The sequence below is a fragment of the Neolamprologus multifasciatus genome, chromosome 1, assembly GCF_963576455.1.
Source record: "Neolamprologus multifasciatus chromosome 1, fNeoMul1.2, whole genome shotgun sequence".
NCBI lineage: Eukaryota > Metazoa > Chordata > Actinopteri > Cichliformes > Cichlidae > Neolamprologus > Neolamprologus multifasciatus.
Genome location: NC_140439.1, coordinates 3,638,571 through 3,654,358, shown reverse-complemented (window position 1 = coordinate 3,654,358; position 15,788 = coordinate 3,638,571). Strand labels below are relative to the sequence as shown.

Genomic DNA, 15,788 nt, shown 5'->3' with positions numbered 1-15,788 from the left:
CTTTTCAAGCATACCTTCTCTTTCAGCACACTCAGCTTTTGTGTGAGATCCATAACTTCTGCTTTCAACTCAGAGCATTGTTTCTCTGATGTAGCGTATTTCATGGAAATGTTCTCAAACTGAAAAAAACAAAACAACACATTTAAAGACTGAAAAACTGCGAATCATAACACAAAGAAAAAAGGAGGCCAGCTCTTACAGTGTGCTCCGTCTGAAGGAGCTTGTCAGACAGCTCTTTGCACTGAATGTCTTTTTCACTCAGTGATTGTCGAAGGCTGCTGATGAGCTCAAGTTTCTCAGATGTCTTGGCCAAAGTATTCTCCTTCTCAATCAGGGAACTTTGCAGGCACTCCTGTGTGTCAGTCAGCCTAAAGAAAAAAGTGACAATCGATTGAAGGAAGTCTTGAAAATAATTAAAATCTTACAGTTCATATATTAATGTCTTGTGATCTAAACCATCACAAAGGACCAAAGCCATACTCTAGCCAAAACGTAACCATAAAAATCAAGTCTTTAACCCCAAAAACTCATTCACTCATTTTGACTCTTTAGTAGGGCTGCCACGATGCGTCGACTATCAAAATCGTCGACGACTGATTTAATAGTCGACGCGTCGTTTGAAGCTTTGTAAGATCCCAAAAGACGCAGGAATAAGTAGTAGGATTTAAGAGTGTAATAACGGACTGAAACAGAAGATGGCAGCACTGCATGTACAAGGATGCCAGCTGCCGTTAAACCCCAAGAAGAAGAAGCAGCTGTGTCCCAGAATTCATAGCGCAGCCCAGCTCAGTTTCCAACAATGGCGGCAGCTAGTTAGTTTTAATATTACTCTTATTATTCTTTCTGGGTCACAAAATAAACGTTTAACATATTTTCAGGCGAGAATGTAGCTGTGTAAACCTCAAATATCTGCTCAGTTTATCAAGACACCACATATTTTCAAAAGTGCTCCGACGTTTTCGGAGACGTCTGTTAGCCACTAGCTCGATAGCTAGCCGGGGGCTAGGCTAACTAGAGTCGTGAGAACACCGGACTCCCGGCTAATCGTTTTCAAACCCACCGCCGTCTTTCGCTACTCAGGTTAAACATGATATATAAGTCACTTAGATAACTTCAAAATGTTATTGTTTGGCTTTTTTTAGTATTTTATTTGTTCCTGAGTAAATCGGTTTGGCTGAGATTAAAGTTATAGTTTTTACACAGCTGAATAAACGTCAAGCAGACAGCTGATTATCAGAAGTGTGAGATGCTCGAGAATTTACTCCGGTGTCCTGTTATATTTTAGATAGCAAGGAGTTTATTAAACTTCACAGAAACAATCTGCAAATTTCATTAAAATTTAACAAACTATCATCTTGTCTTTATTTTTAGTTAGCACATACCTTAAACACTTAAAGCTGTAAGCTAATGATAGTTATATAAGAGCAGATGCTGCTGGTGCAATAATCTATATGTTTTACGTCCAATGGATGATGATCTGATTAGTCGACTAATCGCAAAAATAATCGGTGACTAGTCGACTATAAAAATAATCGTTTGTGGCAGCCCTACTCTTTAGATGTCTGCAACCCACAACCTGCCCACTCTAAACAACCATGTTTTCCACAATCACACACACAATCATTTAGTGAGTGCATGTTCACAGCAGTCCTTTTCCAAACTAATAACTTTATGATTGCCGACATGGCAAAACATGTACTACAAACATGGATTACACTCTATCTGAACATTCAGTTCACTAGCTTATTGTTAAAAAGTGAAATCCTCTCATTAATAGCCATAAATTAGACTAAATTAGATGATGTGAAGTAAGAGCTAGCTTGTTGACCAAACTTTGTCTGAACCATCTGACCCCAATTTAATCAAGTAGCTACTTAATGGTTTGGTGTAAAAATCCTCTCGAATAACAATGTTGCACATAACCCAGAAACACCTCCTTTTACATTTACTATCTTTTGTTAAAAACACTTGTTGGTGGTTGAGCTTTATCGGCTAAAACTGACTGTGGACACCATCTGTAACGGTGGTACTAAAAGTATTTGTCAAAGCACTTTGTGGAATTACTAAGGCGGGAAATATCAAGGCAAAGCAGTCTTGAAAAACAAAACAAAACAAAAAAAACTTGTTTCGCCCATTTCTCGAGCTCGCAAAGCAACTGGCGTTTGTAATTAATACACTACATTAATTTAATCCTAAGTTTAAGGGTACTGCAAATTACCAATATTACTGAATCATTTGATCCATCCATCCATTCGCTTTCGCTTATCCTTTTCAGGGTCGCAGGGGGCGCTGGAGCCTATCCCAGCTGTCATAGGGCGAGAGGCGGGGTACACCCTGGACAGGTCGCCAGTCTGTCGCAGGGCCAACACACAGGGACAGACAACCATTCACACTCACATTCACACCTAGTGGCAATTTGGATTTTCCAATTAACCTATCCCCACAAGCTGCATGTCTTTGGACGGTGGGAGGAAGCCGGAGTTCCCGGAGGAACCCACGCAAACACGGGGAGAACATGCAAACTCCACACAGAAAGACCCCGGCTTCAGGACCTTCTTGCTGTGCGGCAACAGTGCTAACCACCGTGCCACCGTGCTGCTTGAATCATTTGATGAACATCAAACATATGTACGGGCGTTTACTACTGTATTAGTTTATCTGTTCAGCTGCTCATAATGCAAATATCTAATCAGCCAGTCACATTTCACATTTCGTAGGCGTGGTCAAGACAACCTGCTGAAGTTCAACCTGAGTATCGGAATGGGAAAGAAAGGAGATTTAAGCGACAGACTAGGGCTGGGCTATATCATACCGTTCACGATAATACCGGTGTAATTTTGGGCAACAATAAGAAAATGAAATATCGCGATAGAATATGGGTAAAACGCGCATGCACAGTGCCTTTGTTTACATACACACATGGAGGCGACGCAGAACGAGAAGAGCGAAAGCGGATCGTTAAATGAAATGAATGAACCAGAACTGGTTTGTAAAAATGCTGCAACTTCAGTGGTGTGGAACTGGTTTAGCTTTCGTCCGTCAGATACACAACAAAGCACTATTTTTGGTAGCGCATGCTAGCGGGCCGTCGTTATTACCGTGTTGTTTGGAAAATACGGCACACTTAAAATCAATCCTTTGATTTTTCTGAAAGTCGACAGAGTCTCTTATAATCCCGTGTGCCTTATGTATGAACTCTGGTTGTGTTTACTGACCTCGAAACGATTTTATGTAGACGGCGCTCGAAAACCTGTCAAATGTTTCAGTACGACTTTGCTAAACTACGAAGCCGCACCGCTTGATGGATTGTCGGAGCATTACAGCTATCGTAGGCGGAGCCTCGCGGAGTGATACGTACTGTTCTTCAACATAATATTACCGTATTGTGTGTGTATAACCTCTTTTTAAGTTTTGTGGATATTATACATGGTTATGTTGAGGATATGTCAGCCAGTTTCCACTGGAAATGCCTTTTGGTTAAACTGACAGCGAGGAATTTGCATTTGCACTGTTACATTTTTAACTTTAATGCACATAAAAAAACAGCTGCTTGTTTCAGTGAAAATACATTGATGGGTTTTTTGCACTAATAAAGTTGTGGAGTTGTAAAGTGTTTTGTCTCGTGTCAATTATATCGTCAGTTATATCGTTATCGCAAATTTTCAAATGTATATCGTGATAAATATTTTTGGTCATATTGCCCTGCTCTACAACAGACGGCCTTTATTTACAGATTTTACCCACACGACCATCTTTAGTCTTTACAGAGAGCGGTTAAAATGGGCGAGTGAGCCTCGACTCACATTTGTGTTCAGTTTGTAGGCAGCCTGAATGACCCACTGAGTGCTGAACCTGTTGGTTTAACAGTCCTCGTTTTACTATCCGACTCATTGCAGCCAAAACTAAGTGCAGGTTATTCTGGATGCTTTAATGTTGTTTATACACTTTGTTGGTGATATTACATTTTTGCATTATTGGTTATGCAACCCTGCAGCTACCTAGTTTACCGTGCATTGACCTCAAATAATTTATACAACACTTTACTTCTAACAATTACAGCACATATTACATACAGTCAGATGAACACTTCAGTTCTTTTTGCATGTCAAATAAACATAAGTAAACATTTCTTGGTCAATGAACAGATGAAGAATTTAGATGTAGCACTGTAATCACAGTGAAGGGTTATGGTTTGAATAGTTAACTTACCCTTTGAGCTGCTCATTGAGACTGTTAACCAGCAGCTGATGCTTCTCTGCCTCTCTGCTTTGTTGACTTCTGACACTTGCAAGTTGGCTCTGCAGTTTGTCTGACTCGTTCTGCAGCGGCAGAAAACCAAAAATCAATAAATAACACAAAGATCCTCACTGGATGAAGACATTTGCACTGCACACAAACGTGGACAACAGCAGACCTGCTGAAAACAACAGAACGTGAAATCTGTTACTGCTATCATCAGTCATCTATTTGTGTGGACCACACGTGTGATGAAAAGGAACTTTGTAAATGTCAAAAGATCAGCAGCATGAATACAGACAATCTTTGTGCTTTGAACGTTACTTGACGAACGTATCCAAGGTTAAATAAGCACACCACACCATTAGCCATCACCGCCAGAGGTGCTCTCTAACGCACACAGACATGAGCGACCCAACACACCTGAGAGACCCAATTTGGCTGCTCATCTTCATCTACATCAAACGTCACCTGTGTTAGAAGGTTTTGTTACAAAATCCCATTCCATGCAGTTCACTCATCGTTTACTCAACAGTTGGTATGTTATACAAATGCTGCTTTCAGTTAACCCTGGGATAGCACATATGGTGTGTTGTTGGATGGAGTTACCTGTAATGCCTCTATACGGGCCTGCAGCTGCAGTCGATCCTCCAGGTCCTGGCAGCGCTCCTCCAGGCTCAGTATCTGCTCCTGTAGTTGGTTTCTTTCCAGCTCCAGCTCCTCCACAACAGACCGCAGGCCATCTGGAATCAGTAGGAGGGAGAATAAATACTAGGTATACAAAAACAGGCTGGTATGGTGCAGTTAGCTGTAATGATTCACAGGGTAAAGTCCACCGCTCTAATTTTAGCAGCAGAGCAAACTCTAAAAGGAAATGCAATATTTTAATCAATGCATTTTTGACATTTATAGAAATACTGTTTTCATTCACTTATTTTTTCCTTTTTTAAATTTCTGATCAAATATTTGAAAAAATTCAAAGCCTAACCCATCGTTGCTAACTACATTTAAAAACCCTACTTTAGTGGGAAAGCTGGGAAAAAGAAGGGATGCCCCAGACCAATATATCTGATCTTGACCAAACATCAAGCTGAACTGGGTCTCTTTAGCAAAGGGCTGATTGCAGAGGCAGGAAGCATCCCTGACAGGTTGCCAGTCTATGCAAGGCTAACAAATCTGTTGCTGCGAAATTCCAAATAGTGAAAAAGTTCCTGCAAAAGAACACAGGCGCGCACTGACCTCGCTTTTATATACAACCAGCTGAAAAACAGCAGATTGAATCTCTTATTACAAAGAGATGAGTCGCCAACGAGTTGTGCTCATCAGCACAGACTGACTTAGATTGATTGCAATGTATGGCAACAAGGTATTTAAAAGTTAGCTAAAATGGTTTTAGTTTGGCTTTGACAACAGAAATAAAACCAAGAACTCGACTTTTGGTTGGTAATTCAGACCAACAGAATACAGTGGTCTTCAGAGGTGGGACCAAGTCATTGTTTTGCAAGTCTCAAGTCTTTATCCTCAAGTCACAAGTCAAGTCTCAAGTAATGTCAGGCAAGTCAGAGTCGAGTCTCAAGTCTCTGGTGTAAAAGTCCGAGTAAAGTCACAAGTCTGAAACTTTGAATTTCAAGTCCTTTAGAGTCTTAAAAAAAGAAAGAAAAAAGAATGTTGCAGTTATGCTAAATGTAAATATTAGACCATGTGATTTTAAAATCTGTGTTTTTCTCAACACATGACAAAATAGTGAACTTAGAAAATATACACAAATTGTGAAATTGCACCTCTATAAAATGCAGCTCAATTAAACTTTGCTCCAAGAATAATTTTCACCGACAGTTCTGAGATAAGCTGCATGTTATTCTTGGATGCGCTTGTAGGACCGGCTTTAAAATCGCATGACAAAAATATCATACACATTAAAAAAAACTGTATCACCAACGGAGCCTGGACAAGATTTGCTAGTTAGATGAAGTCAGCTATCTCATCGTAGCAAAAGAGAAGCACCACCTACCGTTCTTTATGCAACTTCAACTGTCGGACAAAGTTGGAAGTTGTTCCATCTGTCTGTGATTCTCTTCTTGCATGTTTTGCATATTGCATTTCGTTTTTTTGTTGACTACTTCATAGTTTATGTACCTGAAAAAAATAACTCCTCGCAGCATTTTTGAGCGTTTTTTTTTTTTTTTTTGTTGTTGTTGTTTTTTAATCTGGTTAAATTGATTGGCTGTGCTACAGCTCATGCACACATAGTACGGAGTGTGGTTTGAATAAATGAATCAATGAATTGAATTAATGGTGCACACTTTCTATATAATATGTGTGTTAAATTTTAGATTTGGGGTGAAATATCAAGTCTTTTCAAGTAAACCGGTTCAAGTCCAATTCAAGTCCCAGGTCATTGGTGTAAAAGTCCAAGTCAAGTCACAGTCTTAGAACATTTTTTCAAGTCAAGTCTAAAGTCATTAAATTAATGACTCGAGTCTGACTCGAGTCCAAGTCATGTGACTCGAGTCCACACCTCTGGTGGTCTTACCCTCTAAACTTGCAATCAGTTGCTTAAAAAAAAAAAAAAAAAAAAAAAAATCAACTCAACCACTGGGGAACCGCCCAGTTTTCATAGTTACAAGGAAGGAAAGCAGCTGAGCCTTTAAACTCCGAGGAGCTTCATCACAGTAACGAGTACAGCTTCATTAAATACTGGCATCAGATCAGTACTATCAGCCCAGGGGTCCGTACCATATGAGAACTGGAAACAGTTGGATTGGTGCATCCCTTGGAAAAAGGAGGATTTTCTTCTTATAAAAAAGAAGAATCCAGAAATCCAAAATTTAAAATTTAAGAAAACTGCATCTCTTAAGAGTATAGAATAATTCACTGACAACTTCATTTACTGATTATGAGGCAGGGTGTGAAATAGAATTTCAGTGCTTATCCACAAACAACCAAAAAAGACACCAGTCAGTTTTCCAAAAGTCCTCAGTCATTAATTCTAATCTTCATTATAGTGCTTTTACTTTTGGGTGATCTTTTTTCCCCAAATGCTGGTGTATTTTTTGGTTTCATGACAGCAACAGTGCAGAAGACAGGATGGAGAAGAATTAAAGAAAAGGAGGTGACCATGCACACGACCAAAATATAAAAATAAAACTTACCACAGATGGAAAGCATCTTGCCACCTACATTTATATCATGTCACAATCAGTTCATTAAGACACAAACACCAGCCAGCTCAACCAGCATGCACATGTCCCCAAAACACTGGAAACTGAGTCACATGAATGAGAAGCAAAATATAAAAGTGAAGGTGCTCAATGTCGGGTTTTTCTTCATAAGGCGGGAATGAACTTAACTGTAGCTTTCTGTGTAAGCAGAAATAAAAGCAAGCTAATCCCTGTTCCTACAGTCACAGCAGTCGGAGGTTAGACGACAACCAGCACCAACAATCCAGTGCTTAATAAACTAAGTCATGGTGAAAACACAAAGACAGCTCAGGCCTCCCAAAGTAATGTGCAGGTGACTGTGTGCATGCCAGTGGAAACTGTCCAGCGGGTCTCACACCTGTGTCAGGAGTACTGTACTCGGGCCACCAACCTCCCATGTTCTCCCCTTCCATTGGAGTGGTGCTCTCTGAGATACTTCGAGGATCCTGAAACGGGGCCTGCCCATCGAGCTCAAAGTCGTCCTGCCAGTGCAAAAGTTTGTTGTAGCAGGGGATTATATTTTAAGCAATCGTTTGACATTTAGGAAAAAAAGGCAAACTGTTTTTGCAAGGCAAGCAAGATGAAACAGGCAGGTAGCGAGATTATTCTTCCTCTTTGAATAAAGTAAGCTTCCTGTTCTCTGTTATTAACCAAAAATAGAAAACTGGTATCCATCCATCCATTTTTTAACTATATATACATTTTTAGACACTAGTAGAGACTAGAGTAGTTAAGCATAGGGGTGGGGAGAAAATCGATACTGTGTAGTATGGTGATATTTTGTTTGCTAATAATGTATCGATACAGGGACAGCAGAAATTGATATTTTGTTACAAAAAGGTTTTGTGGACTCTGACTTCAGAGCATGTTGATCCTTTTTCTGAAATAAAAGTTCTTTTTAAACTTTTATTTAATGTAAAATTATATTTTGTTTTAATTTACTTTCAAATTCTTCAGTTGCTGAAGGGGCTGCATAGTTTTCATAAACTGCATAGTTCAGAATAGCTATAATTGTACCAGATGGTTGATTCAGTTAAGTTGGACTAGACTGTAATACAAACCGTTCAGTTTGTCAACAATAAAACTGAAATGAGAGAAAGACTGAGTGTGAGACTTTGATATTAGAGAAAATGAATATTGATAAAGTTTACCTTTATGTACAGAATCTGAATATCGCAAAATATTTTTAAAAATTGCAATAATATCGTATCGTGCGTTAAGTATTGTGATAATATCGTATCGTGGGATGTATGGTGATTCCCACCTCTAGTTAAGCACAATCCATAGTTGAAAAACTGATCCGCATTTACAGCAGACCTTGTTACCCTCAGTTATTTATTTTAGCTCCTTTTCCTCTCCTTTGAAACCGGCTTATTGCTGAGGTCTGTGTGATGCTCACATTAGGGATACCTGCTCTCACTGACATCATAAAGAGCAAAATGTGAAGAAACTGGTCTGAGTTATGCTATTCTCAATGAAACTCAGACCAGTGAATATCTTTTGGTGTTTAATTGCAGTTAAATAAACTAAAACTATTATTTTTGTTTGCCTTTTTAAAGGATAACGCTTATTTTGCTGATGATTGCATGCATGTAGTGTTCAGCTTCCTGTAAAACCCTGTATAATGTTGACATGAAAAACACTTCAAAATAACGATCCCAAAAAAGATTTTAAAAAGGCTGTTGTGAAACCGTTTTTTCTAGGTCTGCCCTGAGCTGCAGGATTTGATCTGAACAGGATTTATTTCATAAAGAAAATGTTACAAGACTCAGACTGGTTGATATTAAGCTGTACAGTTAGCCGCTCATTCTTCAGTAAATGTCTGAGGCCGTGCTGGTATAACCATGATACAACCACAGAAACGTCTATAATAAGAGCCGCCTACCTGCAGACTTCGCTGGGATGGAAGCGCCAGCTTCTTGGCCCTGTGCTGGTCGAGCCCCCGAGCTTGAGCCAACTCCTCCTCCAACTCCTGCTGCCGAGTGACCAGTGCTGGATCGGAGCAGCCAGGAAAGAACCAGTCATCCTCAATCAGTTTTGTGCCACAGGGAAAGGGGAATGATGGGTTGGATTGAGGGTGTGTTTACGGATGGGAAGTGAGTTTAAAGTGGACTAGACAGAATTATCATAGTGTGGAGCAGGATAATGTTTTTGAAGACAGGATGACAGAGATGGAGAGTTGACAAGAAGTATGATGGCATGAATGATGCTGGTGGTTTGGTGAGACACTTTCAACACCACAAACATACTCTGTGACAAAAAAACAGTTTAATCCAATAGTATAGGCAACGAGAGCGACAGTAAGACTGCAAGAGAAGTACAGCAGTGACAAGAACTGAGGATGGAGAAATGGAGAGTTACTCCAGGTATTTATGCACTTGTGTATTTGCATAAGGTAGTGAACCTGAGAAACACTTCAAAAGCAGCATTCTGGTCAGAGCCATGCACACCTAATTTGCATAGCAAAGAAACAGCATTTAAACAAGTGGGAAACAGGGAGGAAGGAGAAAACCCATCTTTATGAGTCACATTCAAAGCGAGTGCTTCATCACTGTGTCTTCGAAATGAAGAGCAGACAGAAACACCAGGCAGGTGCATATCTGAGGGGACTCTGATGGTGCTTTGACTTGTATTTTCATTTAGCAGCAAAGCATTCAAGAAGGGCAACGTCAAAATGATCAGAACTAAACATGTTCCCATCGGTTTTGTGACGACAGGTCAATTTTTGACATGTTGGGAGGAAAAAGGGGGGCAGCTCGTAGCAAAGGGTGGGGCAGGAAAAGGAAAGGAGTTCTGTGTGTTAACCGCGGTCAGTGTGGGTTCAGTGCACAAGCGGATTTAAACAAACATGTATCAACCTTATTTTAACAGCATAGCCGAAAACAATCATGACCCTCTGCAGCAGAATAGAGCCAGTCTGCCACATGCTGGCATTTCACCCACACTGACTACAGCAGAGCAGATTACAGTAAAGCACATGCAAATTCAGCAGAAACGTGAGCATTATGCATCATTATGCATCAGGTCAAAATAGTGCTGTGAAGTCTTATTACTACAAATCAGCTGGTCTCAGGTCGGCTTTGTTTCTAGTGAAACGCTGTGAAAAACAGAGCCGTCCTCTTCAATGCAATTCATCATTTAATCCATGATGTTAAATAGTCATCGACACAGAGAGCTATCGATGTGAATATGCTAGGTAGGTTTTTAAAAAGTGAACTTAACGCCCTAATATTTCACAGCAAAGACCTCTTTGCTGTCAAAATCATTGTGCGTTATAATCCAACGTTTTAACAGCATCATTGACCCACACAGTCTGCAGCAGACTTTAATCTGCACTGCTGAGCTGATATATGCAAGTATATAGAAAATCAACTTGAAGATCGTCTTTAATGGGAGATTGGTCGATTTGAAATCTGGTAACTTTTTTACATTAATGGGTTAATTCATGGAACTTAACGATCTCACCCTGTAGCCGCTAATAAGCATCAAGTTTGATACTTCTTAATTCAAATACATGAATATGAAACCAACATCACAGCAAATCACAGAAGACCCACTGACAGAGGAGTATTTGAAGCTCATCATGATGCTTCAACAGTAACTTTATCTGAATAAAATGACCAACATTACACCAGTGAGCAAGACTCAGATGAACTCTCTTTAAACTCAGTATGAAAAAGCACAAATTGATTCTGGTTTTCTGTCACACATGGATGAAATGTCAGTGAAGTGGAACACGTGACTCGACAAAACTCAAATGCCCTTTTTTGCAGGGTTTTTATTGATTTATGAGGTTGACCCTTATTATTTGAGATCACGTCATTATTGTCAACTACACTTGATCGATTCATGAAACTAATACGCTGTGACACCACTAATCAAAATCAGGAGGAACAATTAGTACGTAAGAGACCATCAGCCATTTTTCTTTGAGTATGATGTTGGATTAAAGAAGACTCTCATTTGCATGTTTACACTGTGATAACAGTCTAGATTATTCAAGCAGTGCTTTGGATTTTATAACAGCAGTATCATGTGATAAAACTGCATTTAAAAAAAAAATACTCAAGTGTTAAACCAAAGAAAAACCTGATACGTTTTGTAATAAACGTTTCCAGATTTACAATAATGAGCTTAACTGAAGCTTGATTCTTATTGCTGACAAAAATCCAACCTGTAATGAGGCTTGTGCATATTATAAAAGCTAACTAACATTTTAGGATCACTCACTTAAAGATAATACCTGCTATGTCTGTGTCTGACAAGCTGAGTGGGAGTATAGCTGTGTCCCAAAACGTCGGCTGCATCCTTTGGAGGACCCGGCCTTCACGGTCTACGTGGGCCGGATCCTTCAAAGACCGAGAAGGCCGGAAGTGCGAGGCTGTGAAATTGGACGGTCTAGCCTTCAGATTTGCGTCACCGCTGTCTCGGTGGAGTTTAATAAACTCGGCCGTCTGCTCCTTGCTATCTAAAATATAACAGGACACTGGCGTAAATTCTCGACAGTCTCACAGTTCTGTTTAATCAGTTTTCTGTTTAACGTTTATTCAGCTGTGTGAAAATCCCGGAGGAACCCACCCAATGGATTAATAAAGTTTTATTTAATCTAATAATCGAATAACTTTGATCTCAGCCAAACCGATTTACTCCAGAACAAATAAAACACTGAAAAAAGGCAAACAATTACATTTTTAAGTTATGCGAGTGACTTATATATCATGTTTAACCTGAGTAGCGAAAGAGCGGGGGTCTGAAAACGATGAAGCCGGGAGTCCGCTGCTCTCGCCGGCTGGAGTGACCATTGAACCCCCCGTCTTGCTATCGAGCAGGTGGGTAACAGACTTCTCCGAAAACGTCGGCACACTTTTGCAAATATGCGATGTCTTGATAAACCGAGCAGATATTTGAGGTTTACACAGCTACTTTCTCGCCTGAAAATATGTTAAAAGTTTATTTTGTGGCCCAGAAAGATTAATAAGAGTAATATTAAAACTTAGTAGCGGCCGCCATTGTTGGCAGCTGAAATTTGGCTGGGCCGCGCTATGAATTCTGGGATATGGTGGGCCACGAAGGACACACCCGACCCATCCTTCAAATTCGGGGAAATGAAGGACGCATTTGTCGGCCGCATTTGAAGGAGTCGACGAATTGGGACAGCCTTCGTCGCCTGGCTGTGACGTAATCGGCCTTCAAATGTGGCCTCCGGAGGATGCAGCCGACGTTTTGGGACACAGCTCACGTTGCTGAGCAGTAATACAGATGTTTCACAGTATGAAATGTGAAACATCTGAAGCAGAGGTGGCATGCATAGTTTCACATTTAAAAACAACAACAAACAAACAGAAAACAAAAACAAAACAAATATCCAAATTGAAAAGCACAAATACCTACACAATGACCGAGTATCTGAGAAGGTGGCACTTGTGCACAGCTCTACTAAGCTAGGTGTGTGTGTCTGTATGGAGGATAGGCTCTGGTGTCGGCCTTGTAGCTCTGATGAGGTTATATGCATTAGTCTTTTTAATAGGGTTAGTGCAAACCCACCATCCCACCACAATAGAGCAGCAATTTTCTTTAATTATATTTGAGACCAGTTCATTATTGTTGGTGATTCCAGATATCTTAGCACACCAGAAATCAAAAGTTGAGAAGAAGAAACAGAAAGAAGAAAACAAAAAGGGTAAAGAATGGAAAAGAACAACACGGGACAGAAAGGAAGAGACTAAACTAAACCGCAGACTCTAACGTGCAGCATGACACTGTACTGCCTGTCGTTTCCACCTGCAAATGCAAAATTCAGGGAAACTCCGGGCAGTACAGTGTGCACGAGCTGCACTGGAGGTTTGGAGGAGCCTGCGTGCACAAAACTGATGGGAAACTGTTCTGGGTGGCTGCTCCCATCCCTGGAGCAGGGGCTGGACAGGGAGAGTGGGGAGGGGGTGCAGGTCCATGAGATGGGAGGCAGCACAGAGTAAACCAAATCTCGCCAATGACAACAGTGAGGATGGGGAAAAAATGAAGAAAACAAAGTACTGTTCAGTCAAACAACACAGGAACATGACGGAAATGGTAAAACAAGCTAGCTCTATGAGAAAAACAAAGTGTGTGAAATATATTTGAAATGATTCCATTTAGTCCAGACTGAAGTTGATCAAACATTAACGCTCTGGGGTCCAGGGTATAACTGCCTGTTTTTGACTACTTTTGATTTTACGTCTACATTTCCCCTTTAAACACGGTTTATCTTGCCTGTTTGGCATCATTCTTTTCAGCAATCTACTAGGGCTGCACGATTTTGCATAAAATGAGAATCGTGATTTTTTTGCTTAGAATTGAGATCACGATTCTCTCACGATTTTCTTTCCCAGTATAAATATTTATTGCACTTATTAACTGCACATCAACTTCGTAACAGTTGAGACTGAACATAAAAACAATAAATAAACATAAAAACAACAAATGTCTCACATTTTGTCGTTGCTGCAAAATGTTGTACTGCTTGAAATTGCGTCTCCACCGCTGCTCGACACTGCGTGTATAGAGCAGGTAGTGCAACAATAGAAAAATAGTTGCGGGACGGCACTGTGTAGCGTTTGTCTAGGGTGTTGATCGTTTTCCTAAATCCCTCGTTTTGCACAGTGTTGATGGAGCCATATCTTTGGTCAGGTGATAAGTAACAGCCTCCGTAATTTCTTTGTGCCTGCGGGAGTTCGACGGGTATAGGGAAGCGCTGTATAAGGTTCCCGTTATTGATGTTTGGGTTTTTGACCGGGACGGATTTTCTCCTGTCACATTCTCGTCATCCCTGACGTGCTCTCCGTTGTTTTTTCCCTGCTAATTTTAGCAGCTAGCTTCTGTATCACGTGGTATAAGGCTCCGCCCTCGTCATCTGTTGAGCAAGAGTGAGCGCTTGTTTTCATGCAGATTACGTCCCGGATCAAAATGCGGTACAATCGTCTCTTTTTTTTTTTTTTTTTTTTTTTTTTTTTTAAAATTGTTGGAAATGAGATCGCACATAAGTATGAATCGAGATCGCGGTTTTCTAACGATTAATCGTGCAGCCCTACAATCTACCTTTGGAGGCTTTTTTGGAGCAACTGTGATATTCACTAGAACAGGGGTGTCAAACTCAAATACACAGTGGGCCAAAATTCAAAACTGGAACAAAGTCGCGGGCTAACGTTAATATTTATTGAAATATGCACGTTAGAAAGGCCCCTTCACTGTCCACTTTTAAATCACGTCTTCAAACCCACTTTTATTCCTTGGCTTTTAACCTCAGTGAGACTTAGTTTCTCTTTTAATTGAAGTAGTTATTTAATTAATGATTTCACTCTTCTTTTATTTGGTTTTTACTTATATCTCGTGTAATTTTATTTTACAGTTCCAATGTACAGCACTTTGTGTCAGCTGTGGTTGTTTTTTAAGTGCTTTATAAATAAAGTTGATGATGATGACGATGAAATATATTTATTCCTACAGACATAAGAATGAATCTTTTCTTATGGATTCAAACACGTTTCGCTGAAAAACTGAATATGGAACAAGCAAAGCTTAATACTAAACAATATATATATTAGCTGTATAATACCAGTAGGCCAGCTCTAATAGTAATTTGGTATGGCTTCGCGGGCCAAATGTAATCAGTCTGCGGGCCAAATTTGGCCCGCGGGCCAGAGTTTGACACCTATGCACTAGAAGAACTGACACACAAAACAAAACAACGACTACACTACACACTAACTACACACTAACTACAGCCTCCGAACACGCTAAACATCACAAATCTCTCTTTCTTTCTTTCACTCGCTCGCTCTCTCGCCGGTGTCACTCCTAAAACTTCCCCCTCTTCCTAAACAACCAAGTGCCACATGTTGCCATATAAGTTTTTTGATTGGTCAACATGGTACACTTTAACACCAATAGAAAAGGGGTGTTTTTATTTTATTTTTTAAATTTTGCTTGCAAGCAGAGAGTGTTTGCTAGCGCTCTCCTTAGAAAATGACATTTTTCCCGCAGTAAACACCACTGTTTTATTCAGAAAAAAACACTGCGTGTATTTTTTATCTTAACTCTGGTTTTACGCGCCCTATCAACACAATTTAAAAACTGGTGTATAGTTTTAAGTCTGCACTTTCGACCCAAGTGGAAATGGAGACTGTGGGTCGCTGCATCTTGTTGCTGTGTCGTCTTAAATTGGTCATGTGATTTTGACGCACATCCGTTGACCCCAGAGTGTTAATGGAGATCGGAGGCACAGTAATGCCAGAACTGAACTAAAGTTTCCCCAAAACCACAGCTACCACTAAGGTAACTCGCCTCTGACAGAACCCCGTGATCCACATTTGTGTT

At 40.2% G+C, this 15,788-nt stretch overlaps 1 protein-coding gene across 6 annotated transcripts in view; it reads right to left on the bottom strand.

Annotated features, from left to right (window-relative positions):
- The window catches only part of LOC146525139 (uncharacterized), a 51,712-nt gene that overhangs the window by 18,092 nt on the left and 17,832 nt on the right, over positions 1-15,788 (bottom strand). For 4 of the 6 annotated variants that reach the window (XM_085161532.1, XM_085161513.1, XM_085161521.1 and 1 more), the window contains exons 15-21: positions 9,322-9,428; positions 7,795-7,918; positions 4,846-4,979; positions 4,660-4,707; positions 4,210-4,319; positions 200-368; positions 15-119 (exon numbers count right to left, since the gene is read on the bottom strand). In XM_085161532.1, the coding sequence (XP_085017658.1) occupies positions 15-119; positions 200-368; positions 4,210-4,319; positions 4,660-4,707; positions 4,846-4,979; positions 7,795-7,918; positions 9,322-9,428 (797 nt within the window). The remainder of the gene's footprint in view (positions 1-14; positions 120-199; positions 369-4,209; positions 4,320-4,659; positions 4,708-4,845; positions 4,980-7,794; positions 7,919-9,321; positions 9,429-15,788) is intronic. The other 2 variants (XM_085161539.1, XM_085161546.1) reach the window with 2 other exon arrangements.